A 24073-nucleotide genomic window follows, 5' to 3' on the forward strand; every position below is an offset into this window, starting at 1 on the left:
TCTCCCTCTCCTCCTCCCCTCCACTCGTGCTCTCTCTCTCTCTCTCTCAAATAAATAAATAAAATCTTAAAATATATATATAACAGGGATTGATGGTTGCATGGAAAGGTTGACCAAGCAAGTATAGTAAAATGTTAATGACAGCATCTAGGTGGTGGGTATACTAGTGTTCAATGTGTAAAATATCTCAGCTTGTCTATATGTTTGAAATTTTTCATAATTAAATGTTGGAGGAAATTTTTTTTTAATAGGCCTCCCTTCCTCCACAGTCCCCCAGCCCACCCATCATCTCTCATGCAGAAACAAACACAGTTACCAATTTCTTGTGGAACCCTAGGACATTCTGTGTCCATGCAAGCATTTGTGTACGTATTCTCTTTTCTCTCCCCACAAATGGTGGCGTCCTACTTATACTCTCTTACGTCTTTTTCCCCCACTCAGCTGTATGATATAAATTACTGAAAAATACGTTCCTGCTTTTTTTTTCTCATAATTCTTGATGGACATTCAAACAATTATTGGCAGGCCCTAATGCAGCCATTGCCCCCAGCGTGTTTAGGATTATTCCTTCAAAATTAGGCTCTTGCAGTCCCTTTTAAACGTGATAGCTATAAAGTCAAAGCTTTTGATTTGTAGGAAGCAAAAAACAAAAAGTTTCTGCACATAAAAAAGATAATATGTAAAGTTTAATCGATATATTGATTGATAAGAGAATTGGTGAAAACCTGGAGGGACACCAAGAGTTTACAAGATTTTAGAGCAAGAGAGGGAGGAGAGAAACAGACCCAAGAGGAGGGGGATGGCCATTGGGCTTCCCAGATCTCTGTACAGCACCTGGAGAAAAAGAGTCCACCTCAAGACTGCCCTCACCCCCCCACACCCGCCCAGCACCAGGAAGACCCATGGGAGCCAACCCTAAGCCTAAGCCAAACTTGAATCTAACCATAGCCTGATATCCATTTCTATTCTTATCCCTAAGCCAGAAGATCCTTCCCCACTCTGCCGGGGACTGTCACACATCACCAGTGCTGAGCCATCTGTTAGCTGTCTTTCTTCGGAAGGCTATGTCAGAGGGAGCTGCCTTCTCCGTATTGCTTATAAGACAGTTGTCCCGCGCTCAGCCCATGGCACTACTTTATATGGGTGACTCCCTCTTCCATGGCCCCCGAACACTTCTAAGCTCCATGCCCTCCTCCAGGAAGTGGGGCCCTGGACAAGATGTGTGGCCAGGGGCTGGGGGTGGGGAGGTGGGGGGGTGGGGGGGGAGGAAATGAAAACCCCGCTAGCAGCTGTGTGAAACTAAGGAGAACCATCCTGAGATTTCCACCCATGGGACCAGGTCAGGGGGGAAACTTCCACAGCCCCCTTTCTACATGTCACATGATCACTTTTCTTGCAAATGTCTTCAACAAAACTCGTCCCTTTCCCGGTCCATCAAACATAAGTAACCCAGTCACAACCTTGAATAAACCCTTCCATCTTTTTCACGCCTACACCCAAGGAGTGAAACATCACCAGAGAAAAGCCTGGAACCAAGGTCAGAGGCTTCTCTCTAAACTCCCAGACTTAGACCACAAATGAGCATTGAACACAACCCAATAATCCTGGCGTGTGTTTCTCCAGGGGGCTTGCTCTTCCACCCCATTCCCTGGTACACCCATTCATTTCAGACCTCCTCAGTGCATTACCTCCATCCAGACTTCACTGCAAACATAAACGGCAGCTTTCTTTTCTTCCCACAGCCCATCTTCAAACCTCGGTCCCCGCATTTGTAATTCTTCTCCCCAGTTGCAGTATGCTGGCCGGGCCCCTGCTCCAGCTCAGGACCATTGCTTCTGCTCTCACTCTGGGTCCTGTCCCAAGAACTCCCTTCCTCCAGCAGGCTTTTACCTCTCCTGTGGTCTGGTGTTCCCCTCTCTCCCATATCATTCCCACCCCCATAAAAAACCCCACTCGTCAGCAGCTGTCACCTTAAAAGAAATGAATCCCTCCTTTGACTCTTGCCAATTCTGATGGTCACCGCCCTGGTTTTACTGTTCGGCGCGTCTCAGTCCCAATCTCCACCCTCCCGGTCCCTAAGCACTTTCCTCACTTGGCCTCCACGACACCAAATCCCCCCCCTTGTTTCCTACTCCACAGGTCTGCCTCTCTCGCAGTGGTCTGCCTTCGGGCCGTCATGAACTTCGAGTCCCAGGCTCCCTGCTTAGCGGGAGGGAGTCTGCTTCTCCCTCTGACCCTCCCCCCTCTCATACTCTCTCTCTCTCTCAAATAAGTAAATAAAATCTTTAAAAAAAATAGCATCTGCATCATAGAGGAGTTTTTCTTTTTCATGGAGTTAAAGATTAAACACGGGGGCGCCTGAGTGGCTCAGTTGGTTAAGCCTCCGACTCTGGGTTTGGGCTCAGTCATGATCTCAGAGTTGCGGGATCGAGCCCTCGGGGGACTCCCCGCTGGGCAGAGTCTGTCTGTCCCTCTCCCTCTGCCCCTCCCGCGCTCGAGCGCGTGTGCGAGCACACACAGTCTCTCTCCCAGATGAGTAAAATATTCAAGAAAAATTTAGAAATAAAGATTAACTGTGATAAGGCGTGTAGAGCATAACGTATCACGCGTAAGCAGTCGTGCACGGTAAGAGCCGTACGGACGCGGCAGGCCCCGTGCGCTTCACCTTTCACACGGAAGCAGTCGTGCACGGTAAGAGCCGTACGGACGCGGCAGGCCCCGTGCGCTTCACCTTTCACACGGAAGCAGTCGTGCACGGTAAGAGCCGTACGGACGCGGCAGGCCCCGTGCGCTTCACCTTTCACGCGTAAGCAGTCGTGCACGGTAAGAGCCGTACGGACGCGGCAGGCCCCCTGCGCTTCACCTTTCACACGGAAGCAGTCGTGCACGGTAAGAGCCGTACGGACGCGGCAGGCCCCCTGCGCTTCACCTTTCACACGGAAGCAGTCGTGCACGGTAAGAGCCGTACGGACGCGGCAGGCCCCCTGCGCTTCACCTTTCACACGGAAGCAGTCGTGCACGGTAAGAGCCGTACGGACGCGGCAGGCCCCGTGCGCTTCACCTTTCACACGGAAGCAGTCGTGCACGGTAAGAGCCGTACGGACGCGGCAGGCCCCGTGCGCTTCACCTTTCACACGGAAGCAGTCGTGCACGGTAAGAGCCGTACGGACGCGGCAGGCCCCCTGCGCTTCACCTTTCACACGGAAGCAGTCGTGCACGGTAAGAGCCGTACGGACGCGGCAGGCCCCCTGCGCTTCGCAGAGGTGACGGCTCGTGCTGCCGCAAGTCTTCCCTCCTCGTGGAGAACTCGCGCAGCATTTAAACTTCACGTCCGGCTGATGCGAACAAGCTGGTAGGAGGGAACAAACGAAGATGCAGAAGGTGGAAGGGGGGAAGCTGCCGGAACCATCGTCCTGATGAGGAGCGCGGATGGCGGTGGCCGGGAGCAGGGGCCGTCACACACAGCAGCCGGAGGGGCACGACGCCTAGATGGGCTGTTGGAAGTGAACGTTCTCTTCTGATGGCTCTGCTGCCCAAGTTGGAAGCCTGACAGCGAGGGCATTGTGAGAAAAGAAGGTGGGGAATTATGATTTACGGTGGAGGGGGAGTGAAGGGACTGAGGGAGTGCATTGTGACTTCTCGGCAGCCCCAAGGACGCCCTTGAGACGACTGGTCCTGAATTTTAGTTGAGACTGCTCAGCATAGCTGAGGAAACTAAGACTCGGCAGGAGTAGGTGATGTGCCCACAGTCCCGCAGCTCGTGAGTGGCAGGATCTGTCTGGTTTTAAACCCACATTCAGCTGCTCAGATGCAAGGAATGGATGGGTAGAGAACGCGATGGGACCAAGGCTGGGGTTGTGCTGAGGGAGGATGATGCAGGAAGTTGAGCACACATGTGAAAGCATAAGTGTGATGGTTGACTGTGGGAGTAAAGCTGAGTCGGGTCGGGGACAGTGAAGAACAGTGATGAGACAGAAGGATCAAAGAGCTGGGATTCTAAGGATTGTTGGACTCAAGACACAATAGGGGACCGAGTTGATAGGAAAGATATGAGCAGGTGGTTGGGGGTGAAATAGAGCTCAGGCTGTGAGTGGTTGCAGGAAAGAGGGGAGTTGAGGTAGGGTGGAGGACAGAATCCCTGGGAAAGAGGAAGGTAGGGAACTGAGAAACCAGGCATTCCTGATGCTTTTGGGATCCTAGTCACATTCCTTAACCCACTTCTGATTTCAGCAGCAGTTATGGTGGAAAGAATTTCAGTCTCCCCCTGATAGCTTCCCACTTGAAAAGGGCACCTCTCTTCTCTGCTTTCACTTCGGGGTCTTCTCCAAGACCCCAGGAGCCTACTAGGTTCACAAGCAAATGTAGCAAGTATGGGGAAGATAATGCTTCAAGGAAAACCTTCAACCAGTAGGGTCAGAAGCCAGTGAGTAAGTGACCCAGCCTCCAGTGCTTTGGTAGACAACGTTGTGGGGCACTCAGGAGGTTCCCAGAGGTCTCAGTGGACTTGAGTCTCTGGGGTTCATGGTAGTGGCCTTGATGCCACACCTTTACAGAGGCTTTTCCGCCTTCCCTATCTTATTCTCCTTGCTCCCTAGTTCCTGATTCCTGGATCATCTCCCAAATAAACCACTGGTATGTCCAGTCCTTGTTTCAGGAGAAATCTTACTAAAACAGCAGAGTGTTAGTAATCTTCTGTTAATATTGAAATCACTAAGAATTATGACAGGGGTCATGTTGGAAAGAATGATAGTGAGTCAGCACTTTAACTAAGGAATGAGAGTATGACCTCAGGGGTCAATACATGATGGCGACAAGGAGAGTTCATGGATGGATAGTCCACTGACACCCAACTCAAAACAGAGTGTTTCTAGGAAGGAAGGGAGAAGATGATTTGGAACTGGGAGTGGGAGGCAGAGAAGACCAGCACAGGAGCTCCAGGCCCAGGGAACATCAACCATCTTGTGAGAGACGCAGGAGAGGCAGTGACTTCAGGGCTGAATCAAGCTTCACGGAGAATAAGAAAGTAAGGAGAAGAGTTTGAGGGTACAGAGGATTTTACTGCCTGTCCAGAGGCTTGGAGATTGGGGAAATGGGAGATGAAATCAGATGGGGTAAGTGCCCAGGGGTAATCTTCTTGTGGATACAGACATAACAAGGGTAAAGGCATAATGAGGTTGGTTTTAATAGTGTAAGAGCAGATAGTGGAGGTGTGTCAGGCAGTAGGGCTGGGTGGGGATCTTGCCAGAAACACACAGAGTTCTAGGGTCCCCTTTCCTCTGTTACAGTTGAAAGTATGGAAGCTGGGGAACGGCGCTCCTACTCCATTCAAATCCAGAGGATTCTTGGGAATTCTCTCTCTCTCTCTCTCTCTTTTTTTTTTTTTTTTTTTAAGATTTTAAAGTAATCTCTACACCCAGTACGGGGCTTGAACTCACAACCCTGAGATCAAGAGTTGTACACACTCCACCAACTGAGCCAGTCAGGGGCCCCAGGGATTCTCTTGATTCTTATTAGAAGGAGGAGGGAACCCAGGGAGAAAGACAGGCTTAACCAAAGTACTGAGAATTCTGGGGAACAAATTTTAATAACTAGTCTGAGGCTGGTGTTCTCAAGGCAACCGATAAGTTGTCACCATTCTTTCCAGCTTCTTCATTAACAATTGTTAGCCAACGCCTGAAGTTTATGCTTTAAATGTGTTTTCTAGACAAAGATGAATTAAATAATATGGGGTTTGTGACATTTTATTTATATAATGGAAAATAACCCCAAATCCTGAAAAATAGAAAAAGTGTCTAAAGATGAAAAATATTGCAAAACAACACTGTGAGACCCCAGAATTGTCAATTCTTGAAAAACCAGTGATTGGGTATACGATTTCTGGAACAAACAGATATTTTAACCAACTTGATGGGTTGACCAACTTGTATCCTATGAATGTGCTTGGAGTCAAGTTATCTTCCACCATAGTAGCTAGTGTTGGTGATTGACACTAGATCCAAGTCTTCAGATTTGGAATTTAATGTTCCTCTTGTCTGAAGGATGACTTCACAGAAAAATATCAACGGAAATATGCTCAAGGAATGTTTTGCTTGAACTGTGGGGTTGAGCCTTCACTTCTAGACCTGATTCTTCTTACCTTCTCTGAGGCTGTCTCACCAAAGACTCAGACTCTAGATCTTCTTTGCACCTGTCACATCCGCGGATCTCTCCTTACTCTCATGATATACCCTAACTCTTCTCGTAGGAGAGGAGCGGTTAACCTGCAGATGGCTCCAAGTTTTCTGACATTTTTGCTGGACTTGTTTGTTCCGGTGCCCAAGTCAACCTCATCCTCTTCCCCTTCCTCTCCCACTGAATATTCCCCAAAATGAATAGTTCCCCAGCAGGTAGAAATCTTCCTTCTTGGAAAAAGAAGACTGACAGGTTTGAAGTCTGGGCTCCTTAACTTTGCAGTCTGGTGCCCTCCAGCGACTACTGTTGGAGTTGCAGCCGCTGGGATGGGGAGTGTTCAACGCTCTGTCTCATGCGCTCCCCCTAGTGGCATATCAGTTAACTACAGGAGCAGGAGATGCCGTCTGAGACGAAGTTGATCTGGGGCTTAAGGGGGATTTCAAAGAACCTGGAAAAAAAAAAAAGACACACACACACACAGACACCCTAATACTTCTAATACTTGTTTCATTATCTATAATTACACAGGCAATTATTCACTTTCCCAGTACCAGAAAAAACAAGCAACTTTATCTTGCCTAATTAGCGCTAAGTGGAAAAAACAAATTAACAGCTGTTGGCCAATTATAACATTTTTATTCATGCTATCACTTGGAGACCTCATCTAATTAGAATTTTATTTTACAATTCTATAATAGTACTTTTACTCAAGCTAGTACCATTCAAAAGCCTTATCCAATTTATTTTTAAATTCTCTGTTTAGACAGTTGACAAGATAAGGATGAATGATGAAAATAATATCTTAGTAATAGAATTTACAGACTTTCTACATGAAACTCAATTTCCTAATTGAATTAAACCCGAAGTAAATTGTCAGAGAATTTTTCTGTGCCAAAGCAATCCAGTTGTTGGAGCACAAAGGATGTGTCTGCTTTATTTTGCTTAATAAATTACTTATGACTTATGAAATTAAAACAACCCCAGGTTTCACAAGACTAGGCAATGAAGTCACATCAGTATATTTTTTAAGTTCACTTATTTTAGTAATCTCTACACCCAACGTGGGGCTCGAACTCACAGCCCTGAGATCAAGAGTCACGTGCTCTTCCGACTGAGCCAGCCAAGAGCCCCAGTGTCACATCAAAATATCAAAACCACACTTTTGCCACCTCGTCCACCAACCTCCGCTTCTCCCCTTCACTCTTTCTGTTTTGTTTTATTCTGTTAGTCTTCAGGGCATCCTTCAAAATGCTCAGGATCAATGCAGCTCGTACTCGGCTTCACTTAGCCCTGTCATTTACAATATATTGATGATTTCAGATAATACAGTTAGAAACTAATTCTGAGCCAACGGACGACACACATAAGGGGACGAGTAGGGCATAAAATATTTACAGTATAGTCTAAAGCTGTGCTGGAGAATATGTCTTGGAAGGGAGGCCCAATGTCTTTTTTCTTCTCTCTTCTCTCTGAATAGAACTCACCCGCTCAATTGTCGATGGGGTGGCTGGAATAGGACAGCCCTCCTTCGACTGGTGCAATTTACAAGGTACCATAGCTGGAGCCCATCCACTGGACACACGCAAGAGTCAGCTCAGACTGGCAGGGACGTCTGGTTACACTTACCTCTGATACGGTTTCCCCTAAACTAATTGTATATTCAATAAAATGCTGATAAAATGCTTACCTGATTTTGTTTGTTTGTTTACAGAAATGTGACAAGCCAATTGAAAATGTATTTGGAAGAAATATGTGGAAGAATGACAAAAAAAATTTAAAAAAAACAAAGGAGAAAAAAACAAAAAATAAATTAAAAAAACAAAGGAGGACTTGCTGAACTACATATCAACCCACATTACATTTACTTTTTCTTTTTCAAGATTTTATTTATTTATTTGAGAGAGAGGGAAAGAGAGCATGAGAGCAGGGTGAGGGGCAGAGGGAAAGCAGACTCCCCACTGAGAAGGGAGCCCGATGTGGGACTCAATCCCAGGACCCTGAGATCATGACCTGAGACGAAGGCAGATGCTTAACCAACTGAGCCACCCAGGTGCCTCCTGACTTTGCATTTCATCTGCAATATTGACTCTTCTTGATTTTACAGCAGGTGGCCTCCAGACTCAAGCTGGCATTCTGGCTCTCCTGCCAACCGACCCTGCGGATTCTGGACTTGTGAGACGCCATAATCTAATGGCCAAATTGCCCATAATGAATCTCTTCGATATCTATGTCTTATTGGTTCTCTGGAACTAATTCACTAATACAATGGCTCTGCTTCTAGACGATGGGCAGCCAGAGTGGAATACGTCACTCTATACTGTCAAAAAAAAAATCAAGGATATATGATGAGGAGGGCAGTCACTCCAAAAAAAAGTTCCACATTCCCAGAACCTATTGACTTTAGAAGAAGTTGGGTCCCCAGAAGGAAGGACCCCACAACATCTCAGCGAGTGGGCATAGTGATGATTTCTCCTGTTCTTTGCCAAAGAGACTTACAGTTATTTACTTTGGCAACTATGCACTTGGGAAAGGGGAATACCCAAATATTTCAAGGACCATTTGACACAAGGTACAAGTTGACTTTGAGATTCAGAAACCTAAAGTGTCATCATGGTCCCACTGTTATAATGGAGACATATGGGAACCAGGTATTAAATGATGCATTTGACTGGTTCCAGCTCTCAGTGGGTCCACTGCATCTACAGACCCACCTGGTGGTCCTCTCGCCCCGTCCTCCAATGCAGAATCGAAACAGACACGCCTGGTACCTTACCCGCCATACCGGGGAATCAGCCTGTGAACTAAATAAAAGCTAGCATAGTGCGGAAGGCCAAAGTCTCTGCCCTGGCAGGAGAAGATATATATCCTGAGGGAAATGGTGGAAATTAAGGCTATTCTTAAAGATTCTAGAATTCAGGGGTGATAATCTTCATCACATCTCCATGTGATTCACCAGTCTTGCCCTCATTTTGGAGGACAGTAGACAACCAAACCCAACCAACTGCAGCACCAACAGGTCCAAATTGTGGTGCAAGTGACTGTACTACCTGGACCCAAAATCAGCAGACCCTCTGCCATTGGTGGTTAGGAAAGACGTATGGCAGAGTCTATGGTGAGACCCAATGGGAGAAGCACAAGCAGCCCTTCGGGTCCCTGATCACAGTCATTCCATCTAGAGCAGAGAATTATATGCCTTTTTATTTTATTATTATTTTACATTTTTATAAGATTGTATTTATTCATTTGAGAGGGCGAGAATCTCAAGCAGACTCCCCACTGAGCGCAGGGCCACCCAGATGCCCCTAGCATGTGACTCTTGATCTGGGAATCCTGAGTTCGAGCCCCACGTGGGGTGCAGAGATTACTTAAAATTGTAAAAATAAAAAAAACTTCCAGGGGGGTCTGGCTGCCTCAGTTGGTTAAGCATCTGGCTATTGATCTCAGCTCAGGTCTTGACCTCAGGGCTGTGAGTTTGAGCCCTACACTGGGCTCCGTGCTGGGCATGGGGCCTACTTAAAAAACTAAGCTAATAAAAAACTCAACAAATGAAAGTGTGGTGTTAGCTCAACAATAGACAATCAGTGGAACTGAAGTCTGGAAACAGATTCTGTACAGACACAGAGAAGCTAAACTATAGAAGAGTAAATCTTTTGTGATAAAGATGTTAATTCAAATGTTTGGAGAAAGGAACACAGGACATTGGAACAACGGACTATTCAGAAAAAATTCCTATGTCACACCATGTTCAAATAAATTCTGACATATAAAAGTGGTAACATAAAAAGCAAAACGTACGACAGTGTTTTATAATTTGGGCTAGGGAAGAAGTTCCCAATCAAGACATAAATCCTAGAAGACAGGAAGAAAAATGAAAACTTTAAACAGAAGATAACTTACACAAGCTAGTACTGGCTGTAAGAGAGTAATCTCAAAACACAAAACAAAGCGTTTCTGTCCATATTATAGAAAGTAGTCGTAAAAAAATCAGTAAGAAAAATTCTAATAATCCAACTGAAAATTGGCAAAGGATATTAATACATAGTTCACCAAGGAAATACAAATGATCGATAAATTTATGAATGCAGCTTAGCCTCAGAACAGAAAAATGCAAATTAAAGAGAATATTTTTTAAAAAAGTAAATAACATGAGAATATTTTTGCCCATCATTTGTCAATTTGTACTACCGTAAAAACATGCCAACGGAAGGAAGCCAGTCACAAAAGACCATGTATTATTTGATTCCATTTATATAAAATGTCCAGTACAGGCAAAGAGAGACACAAAGTAGATTCAGTGGTTGTTTAAGACTCAGGTGGTGTGAAGTGGGAGGGGTGTTGGGAGTGACCACTAAAGGGTGTGGGGATTTCTTTTCAAGGTGACAAAAATGTTCTAAAACTGTGGTGATCGCTGCACATTTCGGAGTATGTGAAAAACCATCTAATGATACATCTTACATGGGTGAATTGTACGGTACGTGAATTCTATGTCAATAAAGCCATTTCCAAAAAATCTTTTAAGAACAATGCTACCGATAATCATTTCATACATAACTAAGAAGCCCAGTCCTTTGGCCCAGGTCCTTACCACACCGCGCACACACACTGTTCTGGTGATGACTGTTTCTAGCGCAGCTACGGCAAGACACGAAGGTTACACTTATTTGAGCCCCTGTCCATTGGGTCGGATGCCGTCGGGGAACGCCAGCCATCCCCAAGACCTGTATCATCTTCTGTTTGTCCTGCTAAAGCGTGCTCCCCTGATTCTAAGAATCAGACCATTTCAGAGAGTCATGACCCTTTGCAATGATCTGTAAGACTGCCATTATCAACAATTAGTTTCCAGGACACCTTGGGGATTAAAACTGGCTTCCTGGCAATTCGGTGGTTGTAAGAATACCACTAAAAACAAAAATAAAAGGTGACATTTATTAGGTACTTACTACGGGCCAAGCATTGTAAATATTTTACATGTGTAACTAGCTTTCTGTGCAGAAGCTATGAAATCTTTTTCCGTGTGATTGAACAGCTCGATTCAAAATTTAATGTGCTCTTGCTATGTGCAAGGCTGAAGTATGACAAGAGAAAAGTCACAAATTCTGAATTATCTGTTAAGGCATAATAAAAGACCATGATCCTTTTTTGAAATTCTGAAACCCAAAAGGCTCTGAAAATCTGCAATTCTCTTGATAACTCATTTGGCAGCCAAAAAAAAAAAAAAAAAAATCTGACCTCAATTGATGACAGGTTATTTATAGACATTTTTTAGTGTATATATTCATACATTTTGCTGTACATATATAAATGTTTGATTATGGGGTTCTGCCCCACACTTCACCAGGGTATTATGTAATTTATATGGGATTTCAGATCTGATTCTTATTTGCATTTCATTTGTAAATACACACACACGGACATGTTTAATTGCATTAAATAGTTGCTTCTGTTTTGAAAGCACCACTAAAGATGGATAATATAACAGTCCTGTGACAACCACAGTTCTCGTTCTCATTCTTTTTATTCATTATTTAAAATCAAATAACACTAATAACATACTTCAAAAACTGTATACCATGTCTTTCTTTCATTGGCTGTCATTCTAAAAAAAAATCTGGCAAGAGGATTGTAGCAAAACATGTTTGTTTCTCCATGGAATGTAGAAATTAAAACCACGTATGTGGAATCCACATGTAATAGGATTAATTCAACATAATAATCATTAATTACTAGTCACCAAAGAGCACATCGACAATGCTTTAGGCACTATTTAAAAAAAAACAAAAAAATTTTCCAGAGAGATGTAACAATAAGGAGCACTAATTTAAAATACAATCTTTAAAAGTTTTCTTTTCTCTTCATTTATTCTATATCATGATTATGCGTAGGAAGTGAATCACAGTCTGTAATGATTGATATAGATTGTCACAGCTCAACACGCATGTGTCTACTTTCATCAGTGATTATTAGGATTATAGGAATACCAAGTCACGTAGCAGTTCATCCAAGTTCGGGAGAAAAGTTTGTTAGTTATCTTAAGATCAGGTGAAGATTGGTTGCTCAGGAAAGTTTAGTGAAAACAGTGGGATTTAGAAAGATTTTGTAGCAGAGATGGCTATTTATCAGCTGTGGAATTTCCAAGAGCTAGCTTCTTGTTGGGAATGTATTCTATATTAAAATACAAAGGAGCTAACTTTAAAGCTTTTATAGTCTTTCTCCTCCTCCTTCTTCTTCTTCTTCTTCTTCTTCTTCTTCTTCCTCTTCCTCTTCCTCTTCCTCTTCCTCTTCCTCTTCTTCTTCTTCTTCTTCTTCTTCTTCTTTCCTTAAAGATTACATGTTTCCTTTGCATTTCCAGCTAAATCTCTCCAGGCAGTTACTGGGGAACAAATGAATAAGCTTCCGAAATGGGTCTTTAGTCTTCCAAATCCATGTCACTGTCAGACCTAAAGAAATTATTCAAATACAGCGCACTCTATGAAGTCAGTGGAAGCTTTGTACTTGATTGAAACAAAGGCAATATAAAATCAAAAGCACTCTTAAAAGGATTTTATTAATCTATAGATTCAGTTTTTGAATACTGTAAAGTTGGATAAATAGATTTGGGAAACTTATCTTAACAATAATAAAGGCTGCTTTGGTTGCCACTAAAAAAAATCATGCAGGACTTGGAGGCTTTTGGAAACCTAGTGTAAACTCTCAAAGAAATCTTGATTGCTACTCTTACGTATATAAAGGCCACATTTAAAAGCATTCTGTTTATAAAATCATTTTGGCTTAAGCTTACCATTCAATAAACCATCACTTTACCATGGGCACTGAAAGTGTTAACGCAACTCAAGATGAAAAGTGTTTGTCAGGGACAAGTGTATTATATGATCAGATAGTTTTTCATTTCTTCTTTATCATATTTATTTAAAATATTTAGTAACTAGCTACATCATCCATTAGTTTTGAATTTTAAGTTAAAGTAGGTTTAAATTTAAATTAAGTAAATTTTAAATTAAATAATTTCAATTATAGCTGATTCAAGTATATATGACTTGTAAGACACTTAGTCAGAATGTTTTGCCTGGAGCAAATATTTTTACTATTTTGGCGTGATTATCCATCTTCTCCATAATTACGTGTAAGAAAATAGGTCAGTTATTTTATATATATATATATATATATATATATATATATATATATATATATATATATATATACATGGATAAAAATATCTGGCTAAGGTTATACAGACATTTGGCAATCTTGCATAAGAACTCAGATCTTTGTAGTTATTTTTCATTTTAGTATTGTTACACCACAAACAACTCTTCTATAACCTTGAAATGCCATGGCCCAGTTTTAGTATTTTGTGGATTAAGCTAGATCATATTTTCCCTTTGCTTTACCACACACACACACACACACACACACACACACGCACACCCCTGACACAGCAGGGTAATGGGAAAGAACCCTGACCAGGCAGAGTTCTAGGCTTGCTTCTGCTTCTGTGTGACCTTGGTGAAGCATCAATTTTGGGGGGCCCTGCATTTTCATCTGTTTCTTATGACTCTTTGGTACTATTCTAAATCTTGGAACACATCATACCCTCTAGGCCAAATATTAGTCTTACCCCAATGTTAGTATTATAAAGGGCGTCCACCGAAGTTAAATCATATTTTATACCTTAGCTGTTTAACTTTACAAGTAGGCAAAGGGGACCATACTTTAAATTGTTGTTAGATACTCAGTTTCTGAGTTGGTGCTATTTTGGACCGATGGAAAATTGTAATACAAGATTTAAAATTGTAGCAGTAAAAACAGATGACTTCACATTTGCGGGGGGCAGCTGTTCTCATCTGATCAATTACAGTTTGAACTCACTCGAGTGAAATTAATACAAGGGTATCAAGAAAATGTTGACAACAGAACTATTCACAATCTTACACTGATGTTACAATTTATATTCTTCTCTCCATAAGCACTATTAAAAATACTTCCATGAACCTAGAAAATGCACAAGTATTTAAAATATAAATATCTACTTCAAAGATGCACAAAAACCACATTCAAACAGGACTTCTGATTGAATTAAGTCTCCCGTGATTTCCCTCCCTATTTTTTCCACCCTGGAGGAGCGGTGTTTCCGAGCAAGAGGGCAGAGGGCATACATGAAACCAAGAGAGCCCCCAGGTCCCTGAAAGCATGCACCTTTCTGCTCCCTCTGCAGAATGTGGGGACGAGGGGAAAGAACATGAGAAAACAAAATTCTCATCCGTTGTAAATATAATAGTACGCCCTCGAGCCGCTGATACAACGCTCATATTTGCATCATGCTTTCTCTATTTACGAAGCTTTTTCACATGACACACTTGATTCTCAAAATAATTCCATGAAGCACAATAAATGGGGCTACTAGCCTCATTTTACGGTTAAGAGCAATGATGCTTAATGAGGGTAAGTGACTCACTCATGCTTTACTGGTACAGCAAAGGCAAGCTTAGGACCCAGGTTTCCTGGTTTCTCATTAAATATTCTTTCTACTATATCACTTTGGTTTTCAAACAAATGGAGCTACTATTTTAACAGTAAAACCCATGATTTCAAAAAGGGGGCTGCATTTGATACCCCATTGTGATTAGGGAAGCATAACAGAACAGAAATGTAGGTTATAAAATATTTGGCTTTGTGATCAAATATTCCAGGAGGAGAATTTAATCAATAAGTTAAAAATTAGAAAACTCAGAAGTCATTTTATAGCCCTAACTCATTATTCTATCTTTAATTTTACTGAAATACAATTTGTATGCTAAATATATCGAACATCTAACCAATCTTCCTTGCCCAGAAATCTTTCCTGTACATTTCTTGTACAAGAAATGGGCAAATTCAGAAACTTACTTGGACAGAGCGATCACTAAAAATATTCCATATTTACCTATGTTGATAATTTTGACAATAATTCAAGGTAAACTGCACTTACTTTCTCTGAAAATGTCTGTATTATATAAATCAATTTGTTTCTCTTGTCTAAATAAGGACAATATACTCTAACATCAAAACATTTGCTGATGAATGGTCCTTCGTTTTTATTTTTATAAATATTTGCAATAAAATATTTTGTTTGGATCCTTAGATATCTTTACAAAACATAAAATTATCAAGAACAATAAATCAGAGAACAAAAGTGAGTATAAAACTTATTTTCTTCTGTTTGGGCAAATTAAGGGAGGATAGCTATTTCAAAGAATGGTTAAAAAAGCGGTACCTCCTACAAGGAATTGTTACTTTAGTCCTAGTTGATGACGCCTCTGAGATGACTGACTTTGTAAGCGAACAATGCACTTTTAAACCCGCTTCACTCTTCAGCATTAACAGATTAACTCATGAGAATGTAATGCCTGATAAAATCCTTTCGATCAGACTACATGTGTATAAAACACCCATTTCAAACTGTCAAGAAAAATGAGTAATATTGATATACGTGGACATTCAGGTCAGCTACACGCTAACAAAGTGAGAATGGGAGTAATTCTGTAGACACTCGTGTTTCAAGAAGTAGTTGTCTGCTTTGCCTGATAATTGAGCAAAATACCCAACTGGTAGTGTAGCAGGTGAGCATAGGACTAGCTCTGAATTAAATAACTCACAAAAGAGCGTTAGCACGGGCTCATAACTGTTTCTCAAATGCTTTCGCTGCACCGTTCTGCCGTTAACGTTGGCATTTATCCTGAGATGACACCCAACCTGTTCATGTGAGTTCTTTGGCCTGTTTGAACTCAGCAGAAGCACTCTTTCCTGGGCTTTACCGCTTCCTCAGAAGAATGCACAGTATTTGGGACAAAACCACTTTTAACCCCTTCCCAGCCGTCTTGAATACAAATTTCTCCCCTTTTAATAAGTTCATAAATGTCTCTTGTCAAGATCGTGAAGGACTCCTCGACATTGGTGGCATCCTTTGCGGACGTTTCTATATACTTCATGCCACAGTCTGCGGACAGTTTTTCGGCTTCTTCCCTCGTCACCTGACGTCGTGAAGCCAAGTCACACTTGTGTCCCACCAGCAGAAACACAATCCGAAACGGCTGAACATGCATTTTTGCCTCTTCTAGCCAATCTTTCACGTGTTCGAAAGATCGTCGGTTGGTGATGTCAAACACTAAAAACCCACCAACTGAGTTGCGGTAGTAAGATCGAGTTATTGATCTGAAAAACAAGCAGAAAAACAGGTTGTCAAAGGACACATTGTTCCTTCAAACAATGTAGCACCGCAATAAAATGTGAAGGTAACTTGATGTGACTTAACCCAAATTTATAAATCAAATATGACATGTTTTAAGTGGATAAAAATATTCTGAAGCTAATGGCGAGCTGGTTTCATCCACTGACAGAACAGTAAAGTGTCATTTCTTAGACAAAAGGACTTACAGTGTATGTCATCTCACACTTAGGATGATTTGTTTTTATTTTCAAGTATCTGAGAGAGTAATTATTACATTGCTGGGATTAAAAATAGGCATATAGAAAGTTTTGGTGAAGGGCAGAGGTTGCCCCGTTGCAGGGAGGCCCAGCCAACAGAAGCACCAGCTGAAGACCAGAGGGAAGAGGTTGGGTATCTACCCTTCTCTTTGTCTCCGCCAGACCGTGGCTTAGTAGCAGCTGTGTTCCTGGTTTTGGTCATGGTTCCTGCTGGGCAAGCGCCCTTCTTGTGGGTTCCACTGGGTTCAGGTAATCCCATTCTCTTTCCTGTCTCTTTTGGCCAGGTGGCGAATGGCTTCTCATCATTGCTAACTCCAAAAGCCTCACCATCCTTTGTTGACGCCCTTCACCTTGTCCACATTTCCAGAAATGGTCACTTCATTAAACTTTCCTTTAACTCTTCAAGTGTGCTGCTTGTTTCCTGACTGAAGCATGACACAAGGTGGCAAGGCCATACTGTTTTACATTTCTTGCCTTTACATATGTTATTGTTTCTACCTAGAATGTCTTCTACCCTTTTCTGCCTAGCAAACTCCTATTTCTTCTTCAAGAATCAGTTCAAAAATCACATATATGAGAAGCCTTCCCTACCATTGGCCTCTTGTTCTGCACCCCTCTTAGGGAATCCTCTTAGAATTCCATGGAGCCTTTGGCATAATGCCATTATGATTGTGCCCGTTTTCACAATGTGCTGATTGGATTGGTTGGTATGTCTTCCACTCAATTCAAGGCGCCTTGAGGGTCATGTTTTCTCTAAGTATCTAACAATCATACTGCCTGGCAGAAGACAGATGTCACTTAATATTTGTTATACTGGATTGATCAATCTTACTGGAGAGAGGAAGTACTAAGTGTTGCATGAGGCAGAGATGGCACGTGTCTCAGTTTCTAAGCTGTCAATGATCTTGAGCACTGAGATGATCTGACCCCCAAAGATCTTTGTGGGGGGTCAGCAGGGCACCTGGTACTCTCTCCACCTCTTGTAGACCTTCGTTATCCTTACTGCTGAAATCACAGCTCAGTTCGGTGACCCAACACCGCAAGCACCACTTGCTGTGGAAGTGTGAAGAAAGTACTTCACTTCTTTTTTTCTTTCCCTTTCGTTTGCTTCCCTGCTTCTCCTCAGAATTCTTTCTTTTTTTTTTTTGGTAAGATTTTATCTATTTATTTGAGAGAGAGAGAGAAAGAGAGAGAGCACAAGCAGGGGGAGTAGCAGGCAGAGGGAGAGGGAGAAGCAGGTTCCCTGCTGAGCAAGGAGCCTGACGTGGAACTCGATCCAAGGATCCTGGGATCATGACCCGACCTGAAGACAGATGCTTAAACAACTGAGCCACCCAGGCGCACCAGAATTCTTTTTTTTTAAAGATTTATTTACTTTAGAGAGAGAGTGCACGAGAGAGGGAGAGGGAGAGAACCCCCAGCAGACTCCCCTGACTCGGGGCTCGATCTCATGACCCTGAGATCACGACCTGAGCCGAAATCAAGAATTGGATGCTTAACCGACTGGGCCACCCAGGTGCCTTCTCCTCAGAATTCTTAGTAGAGAGATTCTCAAGTGACTATTTTAGGAGTGTTTTCTCAAGGCCTACTGTATTACACAGCCACTGACAATAAGAAAAATCTCCCACTATCTTTGGCAGGCTTCAACTAATGTAGTTCATTTTTTTAAAAGATTTTTATTTATTTATTTATTTGACAGAGATAGAGACAGCCAGCGAGAGAGGGACCACAAGCAGGGGGAGTGGGAGAGGAAGAAGCAGGCTCACAGCGGAGGAGCCTGATGTGGGGCTCGATCCCATAACGCCAGGATCACGCCCTGAGCCGAAGGCAGACGCCTAACCGCTGTGCCACCCAGGCGCCCCTATTTATTTATTTATTTATTTATTTATTTATTTATTTAAAGATTTTATTTATTTATTTGACAGAGATAGAGACAGCCAGCGAGAGAGGGACCACAAGCAGGGGGAGTGGGAGAGGAAGAAGCAGGCTCACAGCGGAGGAGCCTGATGTGGGGCTCGATCCCATAACGCCGGGATCACACCCTGAGCCGAAGGCAGACGCTTAACGACTGTGCCACCCAGGAGCCCCTAATGTAGTTCATTTAAGTTGCTTTTTTTTTTTAATTGAGGGATAATTTGTTATTGCTTTGCTACTTATCTTTATATGTGTGAATTTAGGCGGATGTGCAGTGCCTTTTAAAACACAATTAGGGCTATGTTATTAGACTGAAAGCTTAATTTACTCAGCACCAAGTCTGCATTACTTTTACTCCCCCTCCTACTGAATCTGCCATTAGTTTAATTTATAAAGACATGCTTTTGTGGTTGAGCACTCAAGGCTGAAATGCTGGTATATTAGGCAGAGGCATATCTTACAGTGTGGAAAATGCCATGTTTTCTAGCCCTTTGTATTTAGTTTTGCAAACACATTGGGAATACAGTTGGCAAATTAATCTACAGAATGAAATTAGAGCAAAGTATACGCCATGTACACTACAAAACAGCCCTTATTAATGATTAGTTGGAATAAATGGTCTCAATATGACATCAGTCATTTTCTATACAATAACTTGATCTTCAGTTTCTCTGGGTGGGTATGGATATGAGGTTTAGAATCCTGATACGGTTAGGCTTCAGATTCAGATATGGTTGTCCCAGGGGGGTAGGTTTCCCCTAAAACAGTTGGGCATCCCTGCTGTCAATTATCTAGGGGACAAGCCAGGCCCACAGACCGAAAACTGGAACTTGAAAGGCAGGTCTTACAGAAGGGTATGAGGAGCATCTGTCTTTCTTTGGACCTGCTCTCCTGGGTCACACTTAGGTCTCCAGAAGTTCTCGGAAGTGTTGTAAGAAGTAGGGTACAGATCCTAGAAGAACTATATAGGTCAGCCTCCCTATACAGAATACCAGAGTTGATGATGAGTACAAATTCTTTGTAAGCAACAACATCACTTTAACTATTTCCTTCTGAGCTTTGCAAGTCTCACGGAATGAACGGATGATTTAAAGAAAGGGAAACAGTATTAGGGGAGCGGGAAGTGGAAGGAAAGAAGAGAAGGAAGGAAGAGAGAATTGAATGGATTCCAATCTGGTCTCAGGTGTGTTATGGGAAAATTAAGAGTTATGAGGCTACCCTCTGGCAAGACCAGAAAGGGGATACAGCACCCCCTAAATCCAGCATGATGCTGGTATAATGGGGAAGGTGAATCATGGGCGATAGCTTCAGGGATACAAGTTCTCAGCAGACCCTTGTCCCTCCCAAGTAGATCTGTTTTTTGGTTTTCTTTTTTTTAAGATTTTATTTTTGGGGCACCTGGGTGGCTCAGTCGGTTGAGCATTTGCCTTCAGCTCAGGTCATGATCCCAGGGTCCTCGGATCGAGCCCCACATTGGGGTCCCTGCTCAGTGGGGAGTCTGCCTCTCCCCCAGCTCATGCTCTCTCTCTCAAATAAAGTCCTTAAAAAAAGAAGATTTTATTTTTGAGTAATCTCTACATCTGACATAGGGCTCAAAGTCACAACCCTGAGATCAAGAGTGGTACAGTCTACCAACTGAGCCAGTTGGCATCCCAATCTGGTTTTGAGTATGAAAGAAACCTACTGGGTCTTTTACACCTTGAAAGCACACTGTTAGCAATTCCTATCCCATGTTCAAAGACTAGTCTCCTGGCAGAATGTTTTCCCCGCCTCCTAGCCTCTACTGACCCCTGCTGTATGTAATTGCATTTCCTGATCGCACGGCTTCCCCTGCAGCATGCTCAAGCTGCTCATTCTATAGGATGGGGAGGAGGTGGCTTCTGCTTCCCCAGTGCCACTTCCAGATAATTCTCTCCCAAACCCTGTCGTGAAAAACAAAACAAAACAAAAAACCGGAAAAAAAAGGGGGGTAAAACCCCCAAACCCCACTGTTCCTTTGAGGTGTAGGCCATCTGGCTCTATCGTCTGTCATCGGCCAAGTGCTTGGTCATTCTCCATGTGCCGAAGACTTCAGCACTTTGCTTTGTGTTTCTTTCCATCTCAATGCCTGTCACTCTGCTCACTCATTTGGACGGGCTCTCTGCTGACATCTCTGTTACTCCACTTCCTCACGCTAATGAACTATCCCCTCCACTCTGCCTTTCTCATCCAGTTCCTTTCCATCATCAGAAATTCACCACTTCCAAACCTGTAGATTTACAGCCTACTTTTTGATCAAAATCTCGCAGCCTGCAGCCTATTTTTAGTGACAATTTTTAAATTTTATCCACATTTGTAATCTACTGAGTAATTCTATTACTTTCTACCCAGTACATTAATACCCTCCTATATTTACCTCCTTCCTTGTTCTGTGAGACATCACTATAATTGGTCTCTTGGAAATATCTAAGTTCCCAAGCTATACTCATTGGGGAAAACTCTATCTCCGGATCAGTCCAGCATGCCACTGAACGTTTCTGGGGAAAATCACTCAGCCAGGCAGCCTGGTGTCCCTATGAATTAATTATAACCAAACCCAAGTAGACACTCAATACTGCCAAGGAACACTGCTGGTATCAGGAGAAACTCCTCTCCCCTCTCTCTTACACTTAGACCTCTACTATAGGAAGAAATAGGATTTCCCTCTCAACCCTTTTCTCTCTGCAAAAGAGAACTGGAGGAACACTTCACTCCTCTTATGGAATACCCCCATTGAAGGAAAAATGGCGGTAGCTCGGGTAGAATCGGTTTCTCAGGTTGGTGGGCAGAATTAACCGTGTTCAAGGTTAGTAACTCTTGCATACCATCCTTCTCCACCTCTTTCCACTTTCTGATTTCAGGATATTGGTTTGCTAATTGTGAAAGGTAGGCAGGTGCCATGTCTATGCTCGTCACTCGATATCCAGTGATTCTCAAGTGCCTGGCACACAGTGGGCACTCAATACATTCTTAGTGAGGGAATAAGTGGTTGATTTGGTAAAGCCATGAACACAGCATAGGGGAAACAGGGAAATGGCAGAGAGAATGAGGAAGTTTGAGGGAAAGAGATACTAGCAGTGCAAAAAAAGAAGGTGCCCAATATTAAGATCTATCAGCAGTGTTATATTCTCACACCAAGGTCACTGAGATTCTATGAGCATGTCAGTGGCTAGAGAAGAGTGGGTACATCAAAGAGAGACATGACAGATAGACAGATCTCATACTAAATACATATCCCATGAAAGTACAGCCAGTAATTTCTGTGAAGTTTCTTGGGGGAGCTTGGCTGGTTGGAGTTATGGTCCATCAGATCTAATGGTGCCTTCCAGAAGTGTCCATAGCAGACTGGGATGCTCTGTCAAGCCTGGAGAAGGTTCCACTGGACAATTACGGGAGTGGCATTTTGGAATAAAGGTGTGCTCTCTTTGTCAAGAGCTATTATTCTTTTGAGAAATAGTTCTTGGTTTACAAGCTGGCTTTGATAGAGACTAAATGCTTGGAACGCCAAGCGACTATACAATCTGAGCGCTCATTGAGAGCTAGGTGTTCTCTGTTTCACCAGGCTGGAACTTTGCCACCAAGCAGAAGCCGTATATAGGGCAAGACAGGGGTGGAACCTGAGGGGACCCAGAGTAACAAGGCTCACACACCCAGCACGCCTATTTCTGCAGGACCCTCTCAACCTGCGGCCTTATCGGGATTTCCCCGTAACTAAAGAGGAGAAAACTCACACCTGCCTTACAGATGGCTGTGCACGGTAGTATGCTGGCATTGGTAAGCCCCACTCAGTAGTGTGCTTGAAGGCTCGTGGAAAAGAGAGTCCCTCCCATTTGTGGACTTCTAGTGGTACTTTTTCCAGAGAAAGAGATGGAAGGATGTAGGTAACGATCTACACCAATTCATAAGCAGAGGCTAAGGGTTTAGCACGGTGGAAAAAGCAAGATCGGAGTTCTGATAAGGTCTGGGGAGAGGTACGCTGATGGGTCTAGAGCATGAGAAGACCCGTGTTCTATGTGAATCCTCCCCCCCACCCAACCCCCCTCTGTGGAGAGTTACTAATAACTGGTGAAACAAAATATCCTGTCATGCAATTATCAGTCTGTATTTTTACCCCAGTCTGGACTCAAAGTGATCATGGCAGAGAGATGGAGGCTGTGCCTGGGCTCAACAAAGACGTTCTCTTCCCTGGAATGTCACTGTTCAATAGCGCACTTTCCAGCAGCGACTGACACATCAGATATGGTACCTCTCTCTGGGGGGACCATCATGGAGGGGACACTGATGTGTCCCCACTGTAACATACATTGAATCTGGACTCAAACCATGCTGGCACCACCATCCATGAACTTATGGAATCCCTTGTATATAGATGTGGCGTTCCACACTTTGCTACAGACCAACAATTTCACTCAGCAGAGGCAGAGACAGGGAAACGGCTGATGCCACGGGACTCGTTGATCTTACCATGTCAGTATCATCTGGAGGCATCTGGCCCTATGAAACTGTGGAATGGGTTAAGATTCAGTTACACCTACATCCAGGAGGTAACAGCTTGGAAGATTTTGGCTGGATGATTCAGGATGTACATGTTTTAAACTAGTGAGGGACAGAGTAGGAGTTAAGTTTTCCTCATAAACAGATGCTGTGCTTTGGGAGACAAAGGGTGGAAGTGGGGTGATGGTGCCTCTCACAATTACACTTAATGAGTCACTACAATTTTTTGTTGCTTCTAATCCCTGTGACTCTGAATTCTGCTGATGTAAAGGTTTCGGTATCCCAGGGAGAAATGCTTTCACGAGACAACCCTGGGATGCTTCCTACTGAATTAGCTAAGACCGTCAGTGGGTCATCTGGGGCTTCTTATGGCAGTGGGCTGCCAGGTGACAAAGGGGTGACAAATTGGCCTCCTGTGGTTCTCGTTGCCCAGAACTCCTGGGATCTTCTGATTCATTCCAAGCCTGGTCCGTCCAGTTTCCAGTCAAGGCTCTGTGTCTCAGATGTGCTTCCAGAAAATTCTGTTTCGTGTAGATTTACATTTCCTCAAGCTGGTTTTGGTGGTGGCAACCAAAGACCAGACGGGCAGAGTCCACATATATTTTGCAAGAGAAGAATGACATAAAACAGAGTCACAAACGTTTTATAACCTTCAATGTTGTTTCACGAGGCCGAAACTCATTCTTTTTTGAAATTATTGTGGTAAAAATGTGAGATCCACCCCTTATTTTTGAAGTGTAAGCACAATGCTGTACACCCCATCTCTAGAACTTTCTCATCTTGCATGACCGAAACTTCATGTCCAGTGAACTGCAACTCACTTCCTTCTCCCTGCTCCCAGCCCCTGGCAACCACTCTTCTTTTTGATTCCCTCCGTCTGATCACTTTAGATGCCTCATATACGTAGAATCATGCAGTATCTGTCCTTCTGTAACTGGCTATTTTCACGTAGCATAACGTCCTCAAAATTCACCCATGTTGTTGCATGTAACAGAATTTCCTTTTTTTTTTTAAA

General features: G+C 43.1%; 1 protein-coding gene and 1 long non-coding RNA gene across 3 annotated transcripts in view; one reads left to right on the forward strand and one right to left on the reverse strand.

Moving 5' to 3' along the window:
* The first annotated feature begins 3046 nt into the window (after positions 1 to 3046).
* Positions 3047 to 7855, forward strand: LOC123792529 (uncharacterized). The gene is made up of 2 exons (XR_006779713.2): positions 3047 to 3576; positions 7649 to 7855. It is a non-coding gene; the product is annotated as an uncharacterized LOC123792529 (long non-coding RNA).
* Positions 7856 to 11667: 3812 nt separating this feature from the next.
* The window catches only part of RAB39A (RAB39A, member RAS oncogene family), a 66406-nt gene continuing 54000 nt past the window's right edge, over positions 11668 to 24073 (reverse strand). For both annotated transcript variants that reach the window (XM_045797704.2, XM_087868473.1), the window contains one exon: positions 11668 to 16359. In XM_045797704.2, the coding sequence (XP_045653660.1) occupies positions 15933 to 16359 (427 nt within the window). In that variant the 3' untranslated portion in view covers positions 11668 to 15932. The remainder of the gene's footprint in view (positions 16360 to 24073) is intronic.

This window comes from Ursus americanus, chromosome 16, assembly GCF_024610735.1.
Source record: "Ursus americanus isolate L20-20 chromosome 16, mUrsAme1.1.p, whole genome shotgun sequence".
Lineage (NCBI taxonomy): Eukaryota > Metazoa > Chordata > Mammalia > Carnivora > Ursidae > Ursus > Ursus americanus.